This window comes from Tiliqua scincoides, chromosome 13 (genome assembly GCF_035046505.1).
Source record: "Tiliqua scincoides isolate rTilSci1 chromosome 13, rTilSci1.hap2, whole genome shotgun sequence".
Classification (NCBI taxonomy): Eukaryota; Metazoa; Chordata; class Lepidosauria; order Squamata; family Scincidae; genus Tiliqua; species Tiliqua scincoides.
Window position 1 is genome coordinate 1429875 of NC_089833.1, and position 23485 is coordinate 1453359.

At 50.7% G+C, this 23485-nt stretch overlaps 1 protein-coding gene across 4 annotated transcripts in view; it reads right to left on the reverse strand.

Annotated features, from left to right (window-relative positions):
• TRAF7 (TNF receptor associated factor 7) overlaps nucleotides 1-23485 on the reverse strand; it is a 37853-nt gene that overhangs the window by 837 nt on the left and 13531 nt on the right. For 3 of the 4 annotated variants that reach the window (XM_066609423.1, XM_066609425.1, XM_066609424.1), the window contains exons 4-20: nucleotides 23211-23302; nucleotides 18410-18526; nucleotides 16461-16553; nucleotides 14423-14456; nucleotides 9922-10105; nucleotides 8864-8998; nucleotides 6940-7157; nucleotides 6710-6783; nucleotides 6367-6415; nucleotides 5539-5666; nucleotides 4587-4669; nucleotides 3857-3896; nucleotides 3599-3715; nucleotides 2025-2147; nucleotides 1794-1913; nucleotides 1034-1165; nucleotides 160-279 (exon numbers count right to left, since the gene is read on the reverse strand). In XM_066609423.1, coding sequence (XP_066465520.1) covers nucleotides 160-279; nucleotides 1034-1165; nucleotides 1794-1913; nucleotides 2025-2147; nucleotides 3599-3715; nucleotides 3857-3896; nucleotides 4587-4669; nucleotides 5539-5666; nucleotides 6367-6415; nucleotides 6710-6783; nucleotides 6940-7157; nucleotides 8864-8998; nucleotides 9922-10105; nucleotides 14423-14456; nucleotides 16461-16553; nucleotides 18410-18526; nucleotides 23211-23302 — 1859 coding nt within the window. The remainder of the gene's footprint in view (nucleotides 1-159; nucleotides 280-1033; nucleotides 1166-1793; nucleotides 1914-2024; nucleotides 2148-3598; nucleotides 3716-3856; nucleotides 3897-4586; nucleotides 4670-5538; nucleotides 5667-6366; nucleotides 6416-6709; nucleotides 6784-6939; nucleotides 7158-8863; nucleotides 8999-9921; nucleotides 10106-14422; nucleotides 14457-16460; nucleotides 16554-18409; nucleotides 18527-23210; nucleotides 23303-23485) is intronic. The other variant, XM_066609426.1, reaches the window with a different exon arrangement.

Here is a 23485-nt window from a genome sequence, read left to right on the forward strand (position 1 = left end):
GTGGCTACGACCAATTTTGGCGAGAAGGAATAGCCTCATCCAGTTTGAGCAAGTCCACTCAGTAAAGTCCCCGCCTGCACAGGGCTTAAGCTCAGTGCCTTTTTGTTGCCCCCTCCCTCCAAGCTCTGCATTACCCCCCTGCCCACTGGCATGCTTTACCTTAACAGTGCTGTCGACAGCGCCAGAGAACAGGCGACCCCTGGAGACTGCCAGTGCGGTGACGCTACCCTGGTGGCGCAGCAGAGTCTGGGTGCAGATCATGTTGTCCATGCTCCATACCTGGGGTGCGGACACAAGCCAGGGGGATGAGTGAGGTGCTGGGAACTGCCTCCCGAGTCAGCATGAGCAGGCCCTGTCCTGCCCTGCCCTTTTCCATGACCATCGAGGACAGCACAGCTAACCCATGCCAGGAGAGGAGGGGAAACCAGGCTATGCTCTACAAGCCCATTTTCAGGGCAGTGCCACCCAAACATTCCACACCTTCTCTTTGCTTGTGAAGGGAACGGGGGGAGGGGGGACAGACTGGACATTGTCAAGTCAAGAGCAGTGCCACCCTCCCTCTGGCAACAGGGAATTGTCTGTCCCTCTGCATTTGAAGCTACTGAACTACCACTGCCTGGTCCCCTTTCCCAATGATGTTCTGCGGCCTAGTAAAGACTCCCCCACTGTTTTAAAAAAAATCATCTGCTGCTCCTGCCAGTTTTTAATTTCTTTTAAACCAGTTGCCTAGACTGTTTTAAAATTTAAACTGTTAGGCACTTCGGCACTGTTTTCCAAAAAGTGGAAAGCTAGGTGAAAATCCTTTTCTAAAAAGATAAAAATAATGCAGTTGAGAATGACAAGAACCGTCACGCATGGCTCTTTCCCCCCCCCCAACCCACAGAGTCTCAGAAACACCAACTTAACCCATCAGCAGTAATAAAAGGAATTCAAAGCTCTGCTCCGTCCTTCCGTACCACTACTACCTGCATGTCCACCCCATACAGCACACCACCCTCAAAGCAGCCTGCCCTACCACAGCAGGACCACATACCCGCAGCGATCGGTCATATGAAGCGCTGAAGACTTTGGTTTGGTCGGGCGTGGAGATAACGGCCAGGGCATAGACGGTGCCCACGTGTCCCGTCAGCGTGCGCACCTGCTCCTTGGACTCAATGTCCCACACCTGTAGTGAGGAGGATGCCAGCAGGACTCAGCATGGGCTTCAAGACCCTTGTTAACAGAGCCAAGGGCCCCCCTAAAGCAGTGGTTCCCAAACCTACCTAGCTCATGACACCCAAAGGCCTCTTCATCACAGCTAAGTGGGGTGCCGCCATCTTCGATCTCATAGGAACCAAGATGGTGGCACCCACACCTTGCAAGATTTCATGAGAGCCGAGATGGTGGTGCCAGTGGGGAACAGGTGGAGGGGCACCTGGAAACATCCTATGGCTCCTCCTGTGGTCCTAAGGTGTCACGACGTACACTTTGGGAACCCCTGCCCTAAAGGCTGCTAGCAAAGTCCCAGAGAGGAGTTAGGGGCTGCCGCTGGGGTGTGAGCACACTGCTGCCTCCCTTGCACAGCCAGGCAAATCAAATAATGAAGGTGGCATCCTCACACCTATGGCTGAAAGACACGACTCTCTGCCACTGGTCCACCCAAGACTAGACTGACTGGCAGAACCATTCTGGGGTTTCATGCAAAGGATTTGTCCCGGCCCTATGTTGCCTGGCTCTGAAGCAGAGACCTTCTGCATGGGACACTGTGCTACAGCTCCCTTGCCCCCCCATCTTTAAGTCTTAGCCAGCCTTACATGGATGAGATTCTCATAGGTGCCACAGACGATGTGGTGGTTGGTGACAGCAATGGAGTAGACGCTCCCGCCAGATGTCTGCAGAACATGCACACACTCCAGGTTCCGGATGTCCCAGATCTGGGAAAATGGGGGGAGGGAGTTAAGAAAAAAGGTATACATAGAGCCACTGGAGGCATTGCTTGGAATAGCCGGCAGTAGGCGGAAGTGGACATTTAGTCAGGCACAGACCTTGATTGTTTGGTAGGACCCGCTGTATAAGTGGTTCTGAGATGCCACGAGAGCCCGGACCCAGTGGTTGAGGCCTGTCAGCTCCTTCTTCAGCTTCAGCTCGGTGCCCACAATGTCCCAGACCTGGGGGGGGGGGGGAATACATCATGAAGCAACCCAGTTTCATCCTCTGCTCCAAGGCAGGACTGAGCAACTGACCTTCTAGCCCCTCCGCAGATGGGCAAACCACAACACAGCACTCTAGACACCTACTGCAGAGCAAAGAGAGCTAGGTGTGTCAAGTGAGCCAGCCAAAGTGCAGCAGCAGGGAAAATATAGCCTCTGCTTAGTTGCTTTGAGCCAAGGAGTGATGGGAACAAGTACTTTTGATTTAAGATCATCAGAGCACCCCCGCTGGCTCAGGCCCAGGGCCCATCTAGTCCAGCTTCCTGGATCTCACAGTGGCCCACCTGATGCCTTCAGAGCACTCAAGAGAAGATATCTGTATCCTGCAGTCACTGCCTTGCCTCTGGCATTTAGAGATAGGCTACTACTAGAACCAGGAGGTTGCATTTGCCCTTCATGGCTTGTAACATGTGATGGACTTTCCTTCCATCAACCTGTTCGCAGTCCTTTCAAAAGGTATCCAGGCCAGGTGTCATCACAGTGACCCAAGTTTCACAGGTTAATGGCTAAAGCGGTGGCTTGTGATTGCCATTTTGAGCATTTCTGAGGTGCATGGAGCCCTGCAGAGGAGGCCACGGCCTCCCCACAACCTCTGGAGGGCTGGCACTGCCCACGAAAGGTCAAAAATAGCCCTTTCTCCCAGTGATGCCATGATCCCAGGACCACCGTTGCCCCATCCCTTAAGTTTGGGAACCTCTGAGCTAAACATTTTTGGTTGGCAGAAAAGCAGATGGGAAAGAAACGGTAGTGAAAAAGGCAGAGTTGGTGGGGGGGGCAAGGCAAGGTAGGTGAGGAAATGGGATATCTGGGGGCCCGGAAAGTAGAAACAGCAAGAACGATGATAAAGAGGAAAAACAGGAGTTGAGAAAATATAGTTCAGCCCTTGTATCTGCAGGGATTCGGTTCCACTGTCCCCACCCCCTACGGATATCAAGATACATGGATACTGGGGTTCACTTTTAAAAGTGTTGTAAAAGTCAAAATAAGTCAGAAAATAGCCTCTCTTACCAGAGCCGTAAAACCAGGCCCTTTGCAGGGCTGTAGGTCGCTCTATGGGGCTCCGGAACCAACTTCCAGCCCGCCTGGCCCTGGCTTGACTCAGCGTGACCCAGAAGTTGCTTCTGGAGTGCCAGTGACTGCCCTGCAAATGGCACAGTTTTGCAGTGCGACGATAGAAAGGCTATTTTCTGACTTATTTTGACTTTTAAAAACAGTTTTAAAAGCAGACCCCAACATCCACGGAGAGTAAAATCTGCAGATGCCAGACTCATGGATAAGGCTGTAATTGAAATGAAGACTGGGAGATTGGGGGGGGGGAGAGAAAAGAGTGTCCCTGGAGACCATTTTTGTCTGCAAAAGAAAAGGTTGGCAGGGCTCTGTTCTCCCTCATTCCCCTGGCGAAAACCCACCTTGATGGCTTTCAAGGAGCCACTGAAGAGCATATTGTGCGAGGAGACGAGCGTGCAGACCGGGTTGTCGTGCGCGCGAATGGTATTGACCTTCTGCAAGGTTTGAATATCCCAGACCTGCAAAGAGAGCAAGAGGGCTGTGTGACATTGTTGTTCATCGTGTCTTAAACTGCAGAAAGGAGACCCCCCCCTGCAAGCCGCTCCCTTCTCTCCTCCCCCCCAAAAAGAAAAAGCTGAAGCCCAAACCAAGTATCTTACTATGATGGTGCAGTCAGCCGAGCCACTGTATAGCTTGTTCCTAGACCAACAGAAAAAGACAGACTCTCAGGGAGGCCAGGACAGCAAATTTGGAGAGGAGGGTGGGCAATGTGTATTATATGGCGAGTCAAAATCTCCTTTGGGTTACCAGGCAGGGAAAGTTCCTTGTTTATGTACAGGCATCCTCCGTATTAGCAGGGATTCTGTTCCAGCCCCCCCCCCCGGCGCGGATACAGAAACCATGGATACAGGGGATCCCTATAGGTACAATGCTCCCTCCCCCCACATGCCCATTGCCTACCATTTTCTTCATTAACAAGCAATCGTGTTTCTTGCTTTTACAGTCACTACAAGAGGAATGTGATATGTAGGCAGGCAGATTGCATGCTGGGGGGGGAGGAGACTAACCAAACATTAACAGGAAGCAGGGACGTGTCTGCTTCCTGTTGACGTTCCGGCTGAAAGCCCGAATTGCAGAATACAGGCTTTCTTGGTGCAGAATTTCAGCTGTTTGGGTGCAGAATTTTTAATTCACACAGTCCTAACTAAAGGACGATGGGACTGCTGAAGATGCAAACAGCAGCAAGATGCTGTTTGAGAATGAGCCAAGCAAAGCCTCTGTGAAACTTAAAAGTGCTAAATAAATAAGGAGCAGAAGCTCAGGGCAAACTGCCTCCAGGCACAGAAGCCTATGGACAGAGCAGCTGGGCCCCTGTCCTGTGTGACTCACCCTTGGATGCAGAGCGCCAGCACAATCCCATCGTGGCCTTCCAAGGTCTTTTGGCATTTGTAAGTGGTACAGGTATCCCACACCTAACAGGAAACAGGAAGGGGTCATGTGATTGCCGAACAGGCATGACTGGCAATCGGAAGTTGGCCGAGATGCCAGAGCTGGGGAACACAGGAAACAGCTGGCCTGTCAGCTGTGCAACCTGCTTTCCCGTCTTTCAGGGCAGAGATAAACTTGTCCAGGAAAGGAAATGAATGGTGGATTTTTCCCAGAGAACTAGAACAAAGAACTGCAGCCACAAGCAGTTCTTGATATGACTCTGAGGCAGAGGAGAGAGAAGAGGCCCTGATGGTCAGGGACCACCAGTGTGAACAGCTAGGGCCCCATGTTTGTGGGATTACAGGGGTAGAGTTAAGTATTTTATCAACACCCACAAGTAGGAGCCATAACTTGTAGTCTCTCTGCTGTGGCAAGACACCAAGCACGGGGCAAGATTCTGCCAAGCAACCTATCACTGTCCTATTACTGGTATTGGAGTCTGCTAAAATTTGGAGTGCTTGTTTCGAAGGAGCGCAATGGCAGAACCAACAGAAGAAAGAAAACGAACAAATACCCTGCCAACAGGATAGGGGTTGTGAGTGGGTCAAATTCGGCTGAGAGAGAAATAAGTGATTTCACAGGATGTGAGAGAACAGAAGTAAGAATGGAAATTCCAGGAATTGGCATAGTCTCCAAGGAAAGAAAGTGACCACAGCGCGTAGCCTTTCAGATTGGCAGCGGGTTAAAGAACAACCCGGGAACCATCATTGCCTGGAGGTGGTCAATTCAGCCCTCAGACAATCTGAGAAAGGGTGATGGGCCAAGGCTTACTGTCAGAAAATATCCCTCCTGACTTCCTTGAGCCTGCAGGCTGGAGCTCTCATCTCAGGCTCAGAACTAGAAGGGCTCTTACCTTGATGGTTTTGTCCGATGAGCCGCTGAAGAGCAGGTCTCCGATGGAGTAGACACACAGGCACCAGACGGGGCCCTGGTGCCCCACAAAGGTGCCCTTGCACTTGAAGATCTGCTGTGGGTCATAGGCTGGCAGAGGGGAAGAGGCACGTTACAACAACAGCAGCGTCCATGGACCAAACCCCTGGGGCACTGCTCTTTTGGGGAACCCCAGACTACAAAACAGCAGACGGTTTGAAATGGATTTCATCATCAGAACTTTCTCTCAACAAAACCTATGGAACAGCAGTGTGGCAAGGAGCCTTTCTTCCCCCAGCTGAAATCAATAATTATTTTAAAATTTAAATAAGTGATCATTTAACTTATTTATTATTAAATTATCAATTATAAAAACGTTTTTACAGTGGACCCTTGGTATCTATGGGGGATCCATTCCAGGACCTACCCCCACAGATACCAAAATCTGCAAACAATGGATGGGGGGGGCAGCCAGAAAAACCATAAATGTCTTCCAGTCACATTCAGGGATCTCTGAGACCCTCCAGCCAAGGACTCAGCACCCACATTGAGTCAAGTCTGCAAAAGTCAAGCCTGTGGATAGAGAGGGCTCACTGCATTATTTCTCCATTTGTGGCTTTGAGGCTTCCAGCATTCACAGATACAGCGAGATCCCCGCCCCCATTTCCTGTCCATGTGACCAAGTGTTTTATGAAACCAGAAAGCATTCATATTCTCTTACAGCCGCCTACGTTTGTCTCAAGGTATTCATTCATGTCACTTATTTGTGCTTTAAATCTGCTTGATCGGGCACAGGGAATAAGATACTCACAGCCCAAGATCCCCATGTTCAGTCGGGCATTGATGTGCGACAGCTCGTCCTGAAGAGGCAAACCAGAGCTGGTCAGACACAGAGCAACAAAGACAAGGGCTATACTGTTTACATAAGGACAGAGGCAAAAGCAAGCAGGGGACCCAGTGTCTGCCCAACATCCAGATGGAATGGAACAGGGAGCAGAGAGGAGATCTCTGCAGAGCAACTGACTCCAAGCGGCTCAAGCAAGCAAGCAAAGTCCTGGGAGGCTCGGGAACTTGAATTCCCCAAGAACACGAGCCCAAGAGCTTTGGGGATATGTTGAGAAGGAAAGACTGCCACTCCAAGGGGCACTGCTCACGTTCAGCATGGAGGCATCCCTCCGGAACTCCATCAGATCTTCACTCAGCTTGCTCTGGTTCTCGTCCAGCACGTCTGAACAGGAGCAATGGAGAGAATGGAAATAGGATGCTTTAGCATGCAAATTCAAGGGGGTTAGAAGCTGCTTTGTATTTTTTTACAGAGCTGCCCTTCTCCCCAGCTCTCAAGCTGGGCATCAGTGGACATCAGTACAACCCCCTGGAGGCTTACCAAACTTCAGCTCCAGGTTCTTCTCCAGTTGGTCAATCTTCTCAGAGAGCTTGCCAAGCATGGAGCGCAGGAAGGCAATCTCCTGGTCCTTCTGTGCCATCGCCACCTGCATCTCGTGGAAGCGGTCGTCTGTCTGCTGCAGGAACTCCTTGAGGCCCTCAAACTTGCACATCTCCAGGTGGGTCTCATATGTGTCTTGGTTTCCTATGAATGTGCACCTGGAGGGCGGGAGAGAGGCTGTGGCAGCGATTTTCAGCTGGTATGCTGCAGAAATCTGTAGCTCAGCAGCTGAAAGTTGCTGAAAAACTCTTTCAGGTTCTGCGGCTCTGTTTTTAGAGCAACTGTCTGTAGTAACAACTTGTGTTTCTCTTCCTCCACTGGCTCTGCCAGACAGAAAATACATTATAGTACAGAATTCTGTGGCCCTAGAAACAGAGCTGCAGAACCTGCAAGAGTCTCCTGGAAGCAGGAAGTGACATCACAAGAAACAAAGACCACAGAGGTCAGTGTGCTGTGAAAAGGAAAACACTGAAAATTGCGGGCTACATAGGACAGAGGAACCTAATGGGACAGCCCAGGACTTGGTTGTCCCACACTTTGTGCTCAAAGTGGCCAACAGAATGGAAAACTTCAAGACAGAACATGTGACCTTTCCATGGCGGTCTCTGCTCAAGAAGGGTGGATTAGCTGTTATGCTAAGCAAGTTCTAATGAAGAGCATGGACATGGAACTGAGGTTCCTGGGTTTCACACCGTTTTGCCTGACCATTTCAGATCCTGTGACTTACTGCACAATCGCACCCCCCCCCCTCACTAATTCAGAGTTCTGAAAAACTCTGGGAGAGTTTCTAAAAGGGAGAATCCATTTAACTAGATCCTTTTCTTTAATGCATATAATGCCTGAGAAAGGGGAACAATTTCTGGAGCAGCTCAGGGATACAGACACTACAGGAGCCAGATGTATCATCTCAGTCTTAATCATATAATTATTTTAAAAAGAGAGAGAAAAAGAGAATGAGAGGGCTCCTTAGCTTGGGATGAGTGGAATCACAATGTTCTGAGGCAAGGAGTTCCATAGATTTATAATGCCCTGGCTAAAGAAATATAGCTTTATCCAGTGCAGCATTAATCTGTGAAACTCCTTGCCACAGGATGTAGTGATGGCACCTGGCCTAGGTCTCTTTAAAATGGGACAGGACAGGAAAGTGGAGAAAAAATCCATCACAGGTTACAAGCCATGATGACTATACACAACCTTCGGGTTTTAGAGGCTCCTTACATCTGATTGCCAGATGCAAGAGAGTGGCAACAGCATCAGGGCTCTTGTTGACTTGTGTGCTCCCTGAGGCATTTGGTGGGCCACTGTGAGATTCAGGATACTGGACTAAATGGGCCTTGGGCCTGATCCTGAGCCGCCTTGAGTCCCTTCAGGGAGAAAGGCGGGGTAAAAATAAAGTATAATAATAATAAAAATTCAGCAGGGCTCATATTCTTATGAACAGAGATTGAGGCTACAATACTAAGCATGCTTACCTGGGAGTAGTCCCAACTGAACATAGCAGCAGGTATTCCTGATTAGACACATGAAGGGTTGCCGACAATAACATACATCCCTCCCACCTGCTTTGGTCACTCATTGATCAAAAGATGAATCAACATATGCTTAAGGGCTCTAGAAAATGTATGCTTCCAGTCCAAGGCTTAACAGAGTGACGGGTCTCGGGCTCAGGTGTATTTTAAAATAAGCCTGACCACCTCCTATTTTTAAGAAGCAGTGGCCGAAGTTCAGCAGACAAGAACAGGAAACTGCCAGAAAGGGACAGAATGCACTTACACACACACACACACACACACACACCCAAGTCAAAGGCTCATGGCCCGGGGCTCCGTAACTCCCCCCCCCACACACACACACTCCTGCTTACCCATATTTGGAGTGGGGACACTTGATGTGCTCACACTCCTTGAGGTGCGCCTCCAAGTTCATCTTGAGGAGTGGGGGACAACTGGGGTTGTTCGGGCAGCGCACCGGCCTGTAATCGCAGCTGCCCTCATGGTCCCTGCACAAAGGGGAGGGGCGTGTCAGTGAAAGGCAGAGGTCAACATTAAGTACAGAGCAGAGTCGTAAATATGAAAACAAGAACCAGCCTTCCCTGAGCAGGTAGAGCCAACAAGAGAAAAATCAGAAGATGGGGAATGTTTATGGAGGACAACTTCTCCCAGCATCTCTGGAATAAAGACCTGGGAAGTTTTTAAAACCAAGTACTGTGCCACCTTTATCAAAATAGAATAAACTGGCAAATGAAGGCCCACCCCCAGCAGCAGGAAAAAGGGGTGGCCCCCAATAATGAAGGAAAACGGGGAGAAAAGAAGTGCATTTACGGACCCAACATACCTTGGTATTATAAACCTTCCTCCAGGGTCCCAAACAAGAGGGGTTCCCAAACAACTGCTCTGAGACACTGAATTCCTAAAGGTCTCCCCTTTATCAGGAGTCTGTGACTTCTGAACACCTTTCAGTGCTCTTGAAGAGCTTGTTGTGCCAACACACATTCAGCTCACAGGTGGAGACTTTCCTGGCAATACAATGGACCTGTATACACAGATTTGAGCATCCACAGGTGCTGAGCCTGCAGCTGGAGGGCCTCTGAAGTTCCCCCAGATGCAACTGGAAGTAACTTCTGGTTTGCACTGGCAACTTCTGGTTGAATCCGGAGGTGTTCTGAGGAGGCTGGGAGGACAGAGGCACTGCCACAGATTTCAGTATCAGGAAGTCCCTCCCCTCTTCCACAGCACCACAGGCCAAGCCTCCTTTCACCACAAATTACTCCCCAAGACCTCTCTCAAGCTGGAAAGAGCAAACAGGAAGGGCTCTACCCAGGACTGAGAGCCATTCTCAGGCCCCAGAGAACCAACAGCAAAGGTAGGCAATGGCTGGCAGCCAGACAGAGTCTCTTTTGGAAGGGGCATCACACTGACTTACTTCCTGGCACTCAGTTTGATCGTGAAGGGGCACCCACGCGGATCCACCTCGAAAGCAGGAAGCTTGCCACTCACAGCCGGCCGGCAGCCGTACTTGCAGTGGATGAAGAGCTCCCCGATCTGCTCAGCTACAGCAATGTTGTTGACAACCACTGTCAGCTTGGCGTTGTCCACTGGGCACTTCTCTGTGGGAAGAAGGGTGATTGGTGAGTGCGGTTCAGTCTGTGATGCAGAGCGATGGCTCTATGGTAGTGGTTCTCAAACTGTGGGTCGGGATCCGATTTCTGGTGGCTCACGAGAAGCTGGCGGCAGCCATCTTGGAAGATGACAAAAGACCTGGGCGGCACCATTTTGGAAGCGGGCAAAGCCTGGGCGTTGCCTTTTTAAGCTTCCCAGCATTGAGACGTAACTAAGAGCGGCTTGCACATGTGCAAAGAAAGCAGCGTGCCGCTTTTCCCCAGAAAGCGTGCTGCTGCCTTCCAGCTGGACCTCCCTCTGCACTTGGAGGCTTCCCTCAGGGGGGCCAATCGCGGAGTGCAGGCTTGGACTGCAGGCAAAGAAGGACCTGGAGAGACGTGGACGAGCCAGTCAGGCTTTGTCAGCTTGGCTGCCTTGATGGGATGGGCTGCCTCGGGGCTGCAAGACACAGCAGCTCCCCCCCTGCAGCTGGACTGGGCTGGAGAATGTAGGTGGAGATGTGAACACAGGGCTTGGGTAAGCAGAGGCAGACCTGTGTGATCTCCCCTCTTGTGAGCCTGCCTTGAAAGCAGCATCACCGCCACCGCCACCCCACTGCCATTCTCGTCCTCTGCATCACAACCTGTCTCACTCTCTGAAATCGCCTGGAAGCCACGATCCTTTCCTGCCCTGACTAGCATGTCCTCTCTTTATATCTTTGCTGGGGTGAGGGGGAATCCCTGGTTGCCTGGCTGCCAAGAGAGCAGCCAGGAGGGGGGGAGGAGGGAGGGCAAGCCTGGCATGTGGGGGGGGAAGCACCCAGGGAGAGTGCTACTCCCCCAGTTGCTTCTCTGATGTGCACCCTTCCCCTCTTCTTACTTCTCTCTTAGGCTGCAATTCTGTCTACTCTTACCTGGGAGTAAGCTCCATTGCCAATAATGGGAGTCAATTTTGAGTAGATGTGCTTAGGTTTGGGGGAGATGAGGGGAAGCATCCTGCTTATCTTTCTTCTGAGGGGGATACTACTGCTTTTATTTCCTTTATTTAGAAAAGCTCAAGCTACTTCTTATATTGAGGTGCATGAGGAGGGGGCACTTGTTTCTGGCTAGTGCTGAGCACAGTATCAATAGCCACATCAGCATTTGTTAGTTTCAAGTGCAATACAAGAAGTAGCTTGAGATTTTGTCAATAGAGACAGAAATAAAAACAGTAGGAAATAAATACACAAATATTTTGTTCCAGATGTTTTATTTTTTAGGGCAGGGAGAATTGGAAGAAGCTTCTGAGCTGGAATACTGTCTCTTGTTATTTACAGTTTGAGTTTCTAAACAAGAACTTCCTGCTTGATGACATCACTTCCGGCTCTGGCATCACAGTGATGTCACTTCCTGTTTGATGATGTCATTTCTGGTTATGACATCACTTACAGGTTGCTGACATCACTTCCGGTGGGTCCCAGACAGATTGTCATTCTCAGAAGTGGGTCCCAGGCTAAAAAGGGTGAGAACCACTGCTCTATGGGATGTATGAAGGTGCAAGCCACGCTAGAGGCTGCCATGCTGGAGGCTGGGTGACTGAGCAGGTGGAAAATGAACACCAGCCAGCCACCTGAAACCACAGCTCGCCTACACACAATAAACCGTGCTCAAACCAGCGTCTGCATGGATTCAATCATAAGAACATAAGAAGAGCCCCACTGGATCAGGCCAAAGGCCCATCTAGTCCCGCTTCCTGTATCTCACAGTGGCCCATCACATGCTTCAGGGAGCACACAAGACAACAGACACAACCTGCATCCTGGTGCCCTCCCCTGCATCTGGCAATCAGAGGCAGACCCTTCAAAACCAAGCAGTTGCACATACCTACTATGACTTGTAACCCGTAATGAACTTTTCCTCCAGAAATTTGTCCGATCCCCTCTTAAAGGCAATCCCTTACACCCAGTGGTTCCCAAACTTACCTGGGTTGTGACACCCCTGAAGCCTCTTCTTCCCAGTTCAGCAGGGTGCCGCCATCTTGAATCTTGTGATGTCAAAGATGATAGCACCCAAATCACACGAGATTTTGCAAGATCTAAGATGGCAGCACTCAGGAGAACAGGTGGGGGGGGCCACTAGGGACATCCCGCGGCACCCGATGAGTGTGCTATGATGCCTAGCAGGGATGCCTAAGGCAGGGATCTCCAAACTTTTTGGCTAGAGGGCCACATCAAATATCTGGCATGATGTTGAGGGCCGGAAAAAAAAGTAAATATAAAATTTAAATAAATAAATTAGAAATGGAACTTACATGAGTGAATAAATGAATTAATGGGCTCATCCATTCAACCTCTCTGGCCCTCAGAACACCCTTCAGACACAACCAGAGCACAGCTCTGGTCGTGTTCACTTGAGTGGGCCAGAGGCTTTCAGGGGACAAGAGCCTGGCTGCGGGCCGGATAGAGGCTTGGCCCCACATCTGGCCCCTGGGTTGGGGTTTGGAGACCCCTGCCCTAAGGCATTGTGACACACACTTTGGGAACCCCTGCCTTAAGCACTCGTGGTACCTCATAGCCAAGAAGCTGGTGGCGCACAAGACCCCAGCAGTGTAGGCATGGCACACAACTCAGCTTCCTGAGAATCTTGGTTCTTCTTTCAAAACAAAATAAAACGTGCATTTCTAGTGCTCAGTGTGGGGGAGGTGTGGCTTCTTCACGTATTTCTGTGCACCCTTCCCACCCCACAGTGGCATTCAGATATACACGAGAGCTTGCCATTTACTCTGGGAGAGGGTACAACAGAGTACAACACTGAGCTGTGGGGCCTTGCTGCAGGAAGGGCAGAACCTGTCCAGCCCCCCGCCAACCCCGAGAGACCTGCTAGGGGGCAGGTCAGACTTCCCGATAGGTCACAAGCAACACTTCCACAAATCCTCCACCACCACAATAATGCACGTTTTGCTTTCATCATGAAAACCACAAATGGGCTGCAAGTTCAGCTCTTCCTGGAGCAGAGTTCGAACTGCATCAGCCCAGCACTTCCGCTTGCTTTGCAGCTGCCGGCTCTTGCCCTGTCCATGGGCTCTGCCTGCTCTGTCCACCATCTTCTATTGGAGGGGCTGAGCTGTTTGCAGCCTGTTCTACTTGGAGGATCTCTGCAGTTAGCTGCTGAAAAAGGCCAACAGCCATGGAGCCGGGGGCTCTCTGCGCCAAGTCACAGGCTCCCCCCACAGCAGCCTTGGCTGAGAGAGCAAGCAGGAGGCAGAAAAGGACAACCAAACAGATACATGCTTTGCATTCTGCCACTCAGGAGTCTTGTGACAGGACAGGCCACTTGCTTTCTTCACGGGATCCCTTCCGGAGCTCTCTTTTCTAAGCTGTGAAAACAGTGAAAATGGCAGCCAGGCCCACGTGACCTGGTTCAAGTGGCACCTCCAGGGATTTCGTGACATTGAAAGGCGGTTTTTCATAGAAAGGCTCTGGACTGTTGGCTCTGTTGGCTCTGGCCAACAATAGCTGTGCACTGGTGCCTCAATGAAACATCTGCAGTCGGAAGTCCAACCACATTGGGCCCTCAGTATCCGCAGGGGATCAGTTCCAGGATCCCCTGCAGATACTGAATTCCGTTGATAATTAAATTGGGGGGGGAGCAGGGTTGTGGCTTCATAGGGACCTGTGGGCCACACTGGGCCAACTGGAAGTTGCGCACAGCCTCATGGTCTCCTCAGAAGTCCTCTTGGACAAAACCAGAAGTTGCTTCTGGTTCATGCTGGCAACTTCCAGTAACATCCAGGAGATCCTCTGAGGCCCTCCAGCCACTGGCTCGGCATTTGTGAATGCCAAAACCCACGGATGCTGAGCCCACGGATAAGGAGGGCCCACGGTAAATTAATACATAAACCCCAGAAATCAGAGCAGGTGTTGCGCAGGGGTGAAGAGATTTAGGTACATATCAGGACTTCCCTACTTCAGTCTCATCTTTGCCATGAACTGTGTGAGAATGGCCTTGGGCAAGCCACTTCCTTTCAACCTCGTCTTCCCAGTTGTACTATGGGGAGAATAGCGCTTGCCGACTTTACAGGGTTTTTGTAACGACTACATCAAGACAACACGCATGAAGTATTTTGTGGGCAAGATTAGGGAAGTGCCGTACAGCTCCATAATACCATCAATAAGAGCCCTTATTTCACAGGACTGCAAGCAAGCGGGACTCAGCTGGGTGTCCCAGGCACTGCTTCCTTTTTGAGGTGCAAGCTGATTTTTGCAAAAGAACGACAAGTGGAAGAGACAGCTGCGCACACCAAAGGCTACTAAGAACCATGCTAAAAAGGAGAGCTCAGCTACTTACCAGAGGTTAAGGCACATCTCCTGCAAAACGTGTGCTGCGGAGGAAGAGAGAACGCGACAGTCAGAACAACTTTGCTGGATCTGACCACGCTGCCCACCTCCCCAGCAATCACAAGATGCCTGCTACAGATGTTCGCACAGAGATGCTCACACAAGGGTAATGCCCCTCCACCAGGCTTAGCCTTGGCACCTGCTAATCAGCCACAAGCGACTCGTCATGAAGATGACGTTCCAAAATGGCTGCACAGAAGGTAAAGCAGAGGCACGGCACGCAAAGAGAAACAGAGAGACAGATATGGACACGGACACGCACACAGTGGGCCCTCCATATCTGCGGGGGATCCATTCAAGGACACCCCCCCCCCGCAGATACAGAAATCCAAGGATATTTAAATCTGTGGGAGAGCCTGGCACAGCTTCGCAAAAGCCTTTCGACCCGAGTCCGCCAACACCACCTCCCTCCAACCACCATTGCCTCCATCAGTGGAAGGGCAGTCTGCTTTATGCGGGTGAGCACGAGACAGATTTGCTTCACACTCACACTGGCATGAAGAAGGTCCTTCCCTTCTTGTACGCTGCCTGAAACCCGCAAGTGTAGACTTCTGGATTGCAGGCAGCATGCAAAAAGTGCGATAAGGGTGTTGGTTTGTTTTTCGTTTAGGGCAGAGGCAGTGGCCTCAAACTGGCATCGAGTGCTGTTTCGGGTCATAATACCCCTACTGACATTGCTATCTATCCCATTACACTGCACTTGCTTCCATCTGCATCAAGTACATTTGGTACGTTTGATGGATTTATACAAAGGACATCGAGGGACCTAACAGTTCTCTCTCTAAACGTATTTTTAAATATTCTGCTTTCTAAACCTGTATGAATTCCCCCCCCCCCCATTCTGACGAATTAGGTCACCTTCTTCAAGTCAGTGCTGGAATTTTAGCTTCTTTTCTGTTGTGTTCCACCATAAGGTAGGCCGGCTCTCTTGCAGTCAAAGCAGACAGGAGATGGGGACCTCCCCACAGGCCCCCCAAAAGTCTGCAAATCAAGCCAGTGTGCTACTGACAGGTAGCATGTCATCCTACCCCCACCCCTGAAAAATGCCTACATGGCAGCGGACAGCTGAAATACCCACAGAGGGAGAGAAAAAGCCTTGCAGTCTGCCTGAAGAGGGGCACATCTTGTTCCTGCCAGGAGTCTATTGCCAGAAACTTCAAACTGTCTCTCCAAACGCACACCGTTTTGTGCAGTAGTTCCCCCGATACAGTCATTCTCTGAGGCCTCAGATGCTTTTCCCAAGTACTGCAACTGGGGATGCCACAGACTGGACAAAAGACCAGAAAAGCCTTGCAGGATCAGACCCAGGGCTCATCTAGTCCAGCTTCCTGATCTCACAGCAGCTCACCAAATGCCTCAAGGAGCACATAAGGGAACAAGAGGCCTGTATCCTGTTGCCACTTCCTTATACGAGTTGAATGCCTCATATTAGGCATTTAGAGATGGGCTAACTCTAAAATTCACAGGAGGAGTCATGACTCGTTTCCTGTGATGGACTTCTCCATCAAGCCAATGTCCAATCCCCTTTGAAAGGCATCTAGGCCAGACACCATCATTACATCCTGTTGCAAGGAGTTCCACAAAACGTTTTTTTCCTGGAAGTTACCAATTCCTCCCCCCCCCCAGCACAGTGCAAAGCCTTCCCTAGGCATTTGAACCTAAGACCTCTGGCACCAAGGGCATGAGACACGCCTCTAGACCAGCCTGCCACTGAACCAGTAATCTTCTGCATGTAAAGCATGAGATTTACCACTGAGTTCTGAACAAATCTGATCTGTGAACCCATTATTTCACAGAAATCTCATGGAGAGTGTTCAGGAAAAGCTCCTGCTGGATTCTACTACCTATCGAGAGGTCTTTGCACCCAAGACATTGTAGCCAGACCTGGTCATTCGTTGAGTGAAAAACCCCAAAACACACATGAACTGGACACTGTTGCCACCTGCTGATTTGCCTCCTCCCCAGAGGTGGAAAAACAAGCCACTTACCCCACAGGTTGTGATCACGGGGTCTTTGAACACGCTGCAGCACAACTGGCAGGAGAGCTTCACCGAGGGCTGCTCAGCAAACACCAGTGGCTCCTGAACAGGGGAAACAACAAACTGGATGCAGCCACACTAACCCCAAACTAGACGTGTGGCTTTGGAGCCGAGAGCCGGATGTCTTGGCAGGAAGGCACAGGAGCTGCAGACTTCACATTGATCTGCAAACACCATCAAGGTGGGCCCTCCTTTTCTGCAGGCTCAGCACTTCTGGAGTATCATGTAAAGTATCAGCATCATATAATGTACAGGTGGAGCCGATTTATCCGCATTAGTTCCATTCCGTGACCCGGCGCGATTAACAAAAAACACGTTGTGCTAAATGCCATAGAGTTACGCAAATACACTGCAGCCTGACACTTCCGGATGGAAGGAAACTAAGGCAGCTGTTATCAATCCCCTCCCCTCCACTCCCGCTGAACTTTTAAGAGTCCAGCCCTATGCGTTTCTACTCAGAAGCCCCATTGACTACAATGGGGCTTACTCCCAGGAAAGTGTGGAGAGGATTGTAGGCTATATCTCATGCTTTGCTTGGTGGGAAGACTTGCTTGTGTTGGTGATAGCCTGCACCATGGGGGGGGGGGTTGCTTGTGTCGGTGATTGCCTGCACCATCGCAATGGGGGGGAATTTGGCAAACACTCCCTGGGTTTTTTAAAGCAATCCCCTCTGTTGCTACTACATCTGCCCCTGTGTGAGTGAGGGGGGGGGGAGAGAGAGATAGCACTCCACCTTGCTGCACGTGTTCTGGCTACAGAGATTTTTGGGGCCCCCTTCCCCTCTTCAGCCTCTTTGCTGGCTCAGGGGCTCCAGGAGTGTTACTGTTCCTTTGCAAGGGGGACCTCTTCCAGGGCTATTTCCCTGCCTGGGCAAGGCAGAGCCTTTTTGCAGCGTTTTGGGCTGCCTGGAAATGGAGAGAGACGCCAGCACAGGGCAAAGGAGGCAAAGGTGTGTGTGACTTTCGGTTGCCCCACCCCATTCTCGTTGCGACAAATCTGCAGATAAAAAAATCTGTTGATAAATAGGCTGCACCTGTAAATCGGTACTATTGTCCCCATTTTTCAGATGGGGAAGATTGAGATTGGGAGGGAGAATGCATGGTACAAGCAAGACTGAAGTCAGGGAAGACCTAATTTGCAGCCACTATGTGACATCAACTCTCTAGTCTCCTCCCTATCTTCCTTCCACTCTCACATGCCTTTTTACTAAAGGTTGGTAAACACTGGCACCGGAAGCCCTTCTCCATTTTTAACCATGCCCCTGTCCCCCCTTTGCCTTCTCAAGCGACATGGGTAGCAACAGAGAGAGGCCTTTTCAGTTGTGATGCCCAACAGGGAGGCTCACGGTTCACAGCAGGCAAAGGGTTCTTCATTAGACCAGGCTTCCAGTACAGCCACCAAGGGGTTTTAATTGGTTGGTTTTTAGCGTAGTCACTGTTGACATGTTTTAATGGCATGGGGTTTTTTTGTTTTTTGTTTTAAAATGGGCAGTCCTGGGAATAGGTTAAACTGCACAGAGATGTAACAAGGGCAGAGCCTGAGGGGCACCTGCCCCAGGCGCTACACCAAGGGGGGCACGTTTGCCTTGCGCCATTTACGGTTCCTCTAGAGGAGGGGGCACTCATGGTGGTAACTTCGCACCCCTGGACCTTCTGCTCTGTGGCACTCTCTTCAAGGTGAGCCTCCACAGGAGAAGGAACAGTGAGCACAAAGCTGCCAGTGTCTCCTCCTCTGGCGAGAACCCAGAAATGAGCCCAGGATGTCATGAGATGTCACTGCATTGGGAGCGGAGGCTTCTGGGTACGCCTCTGAGACTGCACAATGGTATTTTAGAATAATCATGGGCCCTTGTTCTGCATTTCATTGCGGAATACCCACCCCCATCCCCAAATACCTACTGGCTCCTCCTCTTCCTCATGCAGAGAGAATGTGGAGCGCAAGGACATGTTGGACTCCGAATGCAGCGAGCGGACGGAGATGGCAGAGTCCGACCTCCGAGGGGTGCCAATTGGCGGCTGTAGAGAACACGAGAAAGAGGCGATTTACACCTGGATGTTACAAAACACTCAATAGGGCTCTCCTGATACCCACAATGCTCCATTCCTGGCCCAAGAACCAATTCCTGCGCTCTCTCTCCTCTTGCCCTCCCATTCTGGGAGATCCTAGAGTCCTCATTTCAAATGGAAGGGTTCCTTTGCAAGGTGCAAAACAGATCTCAGGGGTGTGCGTTCGCTGGGCTAAATGAAAAAAAATTAAAAAGAACTCTGTGCCAATCAAAACTGAATTCTGAAACTTGAAGAAGCTGTGAATTATTAAGCAAGTTTGTGTCATTATTATTTTTTGGTATATTTTATCTTGCAATTTTTACTATGTTGCAAATTTATTCTGCTTCTGTCCGTCATGGGTGGGTGGGTCAGGCGCTCCAAATTTTGCCCCCTTGCCATGCATATTTTTCTTGTTAACTTCGCTGGCGCCTGAGATTTTAGACTTTCAGAGAAGAAAGGCTAAGAAATTGCTTTTCTCAAAAATAAGTGTCCCCCTCTCCTCCCACCAACAGCAGGAGTGATTCAGAGGAAGAAGAATTTGGTGAGCAGAATCCCCTCCTGTGGCTTTTAGGCAGAAACCACACGCTCTGAAGGTCTTATGCTGAACTGAGCCTCCTTCCTGGTCAGTGGCAGAGGAAGAGAACAAGCCAACAGAACTCCAATCAGTGTTCCTAAGGGGGCTGAAAGACCCCTCCCCCATGCAAAGGGCAAAAAAAAGCGTTAGCGTTTTGGGAGCCAGAAACAAACCACAGTTACATGTCATTCAAGGAAGTCTGGGTGCCTTTGGGTCTGGGCTGATTTCCCCTCGCCTGTCAACTTGTCTTTTAACCAAGAAAATAAAAGAGAAACATCCATGGCTGCCCTTGAAAATCCTCCTGTCTTTCTGCAGCAAGGGAAGCCCTTGCACGATTCCTGGGCTTTGCCAATCTTTCAGCTGCAAGCCCCAGCCAGCCAGAGGAGTGTGAAGCGTTTGGAAGATGCCTCCTGCATTCTAAGCACCTGCCTCTCTGCCCATCTCTGCTCACCTTCCCGACATGGAACCTGGGGGTGCTGGGCTTAGCATCAACCCAGAAGTGCCGGTTTCCGTCACTGCAAGCTCCACATGCTTCTCTCGAGAGGCTCCCAGGCTCTGCTCTTTCCCAAGAGCGTCTGCTGCAAGGCTCCCTTGCTCACAGCTGCCAAATTTCTTTTGCGTAGCTGGCTGGAGACTTCCTCCTATTCAATTTGGTCCGGGTTCTGCTTTGTGGCTTCCTGTTTGGGGGTGGGGGTGGGGAGGGGAGCCAGCTGGGCAGGCTGCCCACCAATCGCCATGCCTGCATCGGCCTCAGGCTGGCTGGGATTGGCTGGGCAAGGGATGCTGCCACCAGGATCCCAGGTCTCCTCAGCACTCGTAATGCAGCATTTACTCAAGCGGGCCAGAGACAGCCTCTGGAGCAGGGGGCTGGGAGGGTGTGGGGTTGGCTCCATGGGGGGGGGGAGGTTGGAGCACTGCAGCACACAGATTAGTCTGGGATACGCACAGAGTAAGACACAGCAGCACTAAAAGGAGCCAGACAACAGACTGCTTCACAAAACCCAAAGAAGTCCCCATTCTCAGAGCAGCCCCCCAACTGACACTGAAATCACCCCATCAGCAGGGGAAATGTGCTGAGTGATGGTGTGGTCTGGTTGTAAGGCTAACTGAATTAGCTGACAAACCACACCACCATCGCCCAACTCCTCAGCATGGATGAAGACTTCTCAACGGAAGCTCCATGTCCCTTCACCTGATCATCCTCACAAAAGCCCTGCAAAGGAGGCCAACAGCAGGAGGCCCATGTTGCCCACAGAGAGCAAGGAAACAGTGGCTGGCTGAAGGCTGCCACGTGATCTCGGAGCTGAAGCAAGAGCTGAATTGGAGTCACTTTAGCTTGCAGAAGGGCTGAGTTGTAAGTGGAGAATGTCAGTGTTAACTGGGGGGAGGCAATGACCATCTTTCCCCTCCCCCACCTGCTTTCCTTTCCTTTCCACCACCAGCTGTTAGGGAACTCCTCACAGCAGCTACCACCTCCCCACAAAAAAAACACACCCTACTCGAAAAATGCTCCATCATGTCACATTATTTGCACAGGGCTCTATGGGGGGAAGATGCCAGCCCCCATTCCTGGAAAGCCAGGCCCTTTTCCTCCAGCAAACTGCCAAAATGTCCCCTCTGTTTTGCCACTTGCAAATGAGGCAGCAAAACTGGGGGGAAGAGGGGGAGAACAGGACATTCTGGCACAGCCTCAGCTCACAGTCAAACATCCTTCCGACACACCGGCTCAATATACATAGAGCATAAATAGGAACTATTTATTCCAAGCTCTCTACTGTGCCTTTCGGGGAACACCCTGCCTTTCAACCAGATGCCAGTTTTGCCATGCAGCCCCCACCCAAACCATTCCTTTAATGCTCCAGTTTTACAGCTGGGCTGTCAAGAGGTGGGATTCAACCCAAGGCCCCCCTCATCCAAGATCAAAACCGTTGGCTCTCTGGCTGTCGCAAAGAAGTGGGGGCGATAGGAAGGCAGCCACTGTTTTCTAACAACCTCAACTCATAACTTGCTTTAGTTCCTATTCCTGCAGAGAGGAACCTGGTTAAGCTGCAACTCCAACTATAAACATTCCTACAGCACAGCAGTTCCCAAACTATTCAGTGCTGTGACTGACCTTGCCCTCCATGGTGGGTCACAACACGCTGCTCCCTGTAGTGCCTCAATGGATTCTTGGGAGCTCCCAGAGGCTGCTTCCATTGGTCACTCCACTGGCCACCACAGCCCAGAATGCCCTGTGGAAGCCACTTCCAGTCAAACCAGAAGTCGCTTCCAGAGGGCATTCCAGGGCATGCAGAGGCCAACAGAGTCCATCGCAGGCCTGGCACAGTCTCCAGGGCTCCCAAGAAGGCACTACAGTGCTAAAGGGAGCATCACATCATGGCCTAGCACACGGGTTCATGACCCACCCACCACACGTCAGGTTGCAGACCACAGTTTGAGAAATGCCCCTACAGCACAATCCACTAAATAGTACCCTGTGCATTTCTTGTCTAATCCGCATCGTGTTTGTGCAGGGAAGCCTCTCACACTGACTGGTTGAGCTGGTGCCATGAGCCAGTCAGTGGCTCAAGAAAACGGACAGTTTGTGATCTGGATTCCAGGAAGGAAGGGAACCTGCCTGTATGGCGAGAAGTAAAACCTTGTATGCGGGCTGAGTGTCTGTGGTGTGGCATAGGGGAAGCTGCCTGGGAGGTTGGGAAGTGAGAGGAAAGGGCTCCAAGGGATGGAGAGTGTGACTGAAAAAGTCATGGAAGGGAGAGTCGTTGAAGAAGGAGGCTTGATCACGAGAGGAGGGACAGAGGAGCTGATTCAGGAGGAGATTATGAAGACTTGGCAGCATTTAGGAGGAGGAGGGTGAGAATGAGATGTACAAAATTATGAAGGGAATGAAGAGAGAGGATAGAGGGATGCTCTTTCCCCTCTCACATAACCAGAACCAGGGGACAACCACTAAAATTGTGTGCGGGGAGAGTTAGGACAGTTAAAGGAAATATTTATTTACCCAGAGTACAATTAATCAGTGGAACTCCTTGCCACAAGATGTGGTCTGGCCTACATGCTTGATGGAGAAACTGTCCATCACAGGCTATGAGCCATGATGGCTACATGCAATCTCCTGGTTTTAGAACATAAGAACACAAGAAAAACCCTGCTGGATCCGGTCAAAGACCCATCTAGTCCAGCTTCATGCAACTCGCGGTGGCCTACCAAATGCCTCAGAGCACACGTAAGAGAACTGCATCTTGCTGCCACTCCCTCGCGCCTGCCATTCAGAGGTTTTAGAAGTAGGCTACCTCAGAATGTTCTTCTTCTTATGCCAGAGAGAATGGAAAGAGAGACTGGCCAGGGTAGGAGGGCTCAAGCCAGTCAGATAAAGCAGGCAGTGAACAGAAAAGCTGCAACCAGAGGAAATAATGGAGTTGAAAAAGACAAACGGGGGAGGGGGCAGAAACCATGGGCCAGGGAGTTCCAGGGGAGGGTGGATTGATGGGAATTCTGCCACTCGTGGCTTCAGTGCAGGCTGTGAGCAGACAGCTGAAGCAAGGACAAAGCCCAGCTTAGGGGGTGCATGACTGAACAAATTCAACATGTTGATTTGAATCCATGAGCCCTTTCTTTGGCTTCTACTCTCATTTATCCTCTCAACAGCCCTGCAAGGTAGGCCAGGCGGAGACAGAGTTCCTTGGTCAAAGCCAACTAGGAAACTCGGTGTTCCTTGCAAAAATGTAGGGATACACCCACTATAGCCAAGGCCAAGTGTGTCACCCGAAGGTCGTGAGTGCATTCTGTCATGAAATTCTACTGGCAAATAGGCACAAAGTAGGCAATCAGGTGGTTGGTGCAGGCAGACTGGTGTCCCCACCCTTTGGTACACACAACCTACCGTACAGTGGCAAGGAGAGCCCTCTGCAGGCTTAGATGGAGAGGTAAAACAGCTGCCAAGAACTGGGGCTGTGGAATGGAATCATGGGAACTTCAAGTTCCAGTTAAGCAGCCTGTGAAAACTATCTGCACCAACCCCATTTCACCCTCAACTGTGTCACGACTGCAGCAGCTGCAGCCCCTGCCCTGGACACGTACCATACCATCATCCTCGTCACGTGGGGAGTAGGTGAGTGTGCTAGAAGAGGAGGGTGTCCGGCGATGCTGTTTGAATGTGCTGCTTCCGTCTGCTAAAAATGAAAAGCAAGATGAGCCTGTGAGACACCTGGCAATGCAGCAACAGGAGAATTTATCAAGGTCCACTTAGAATCAATTTTCTGTGTGAGCTGCTCTGGAAAAATGTAGTGGTTGGTCATGCCCCCCCCCCACCAAAAAGAATACGGATTTCGCAGCCCCCCCAACAGATATTTAAT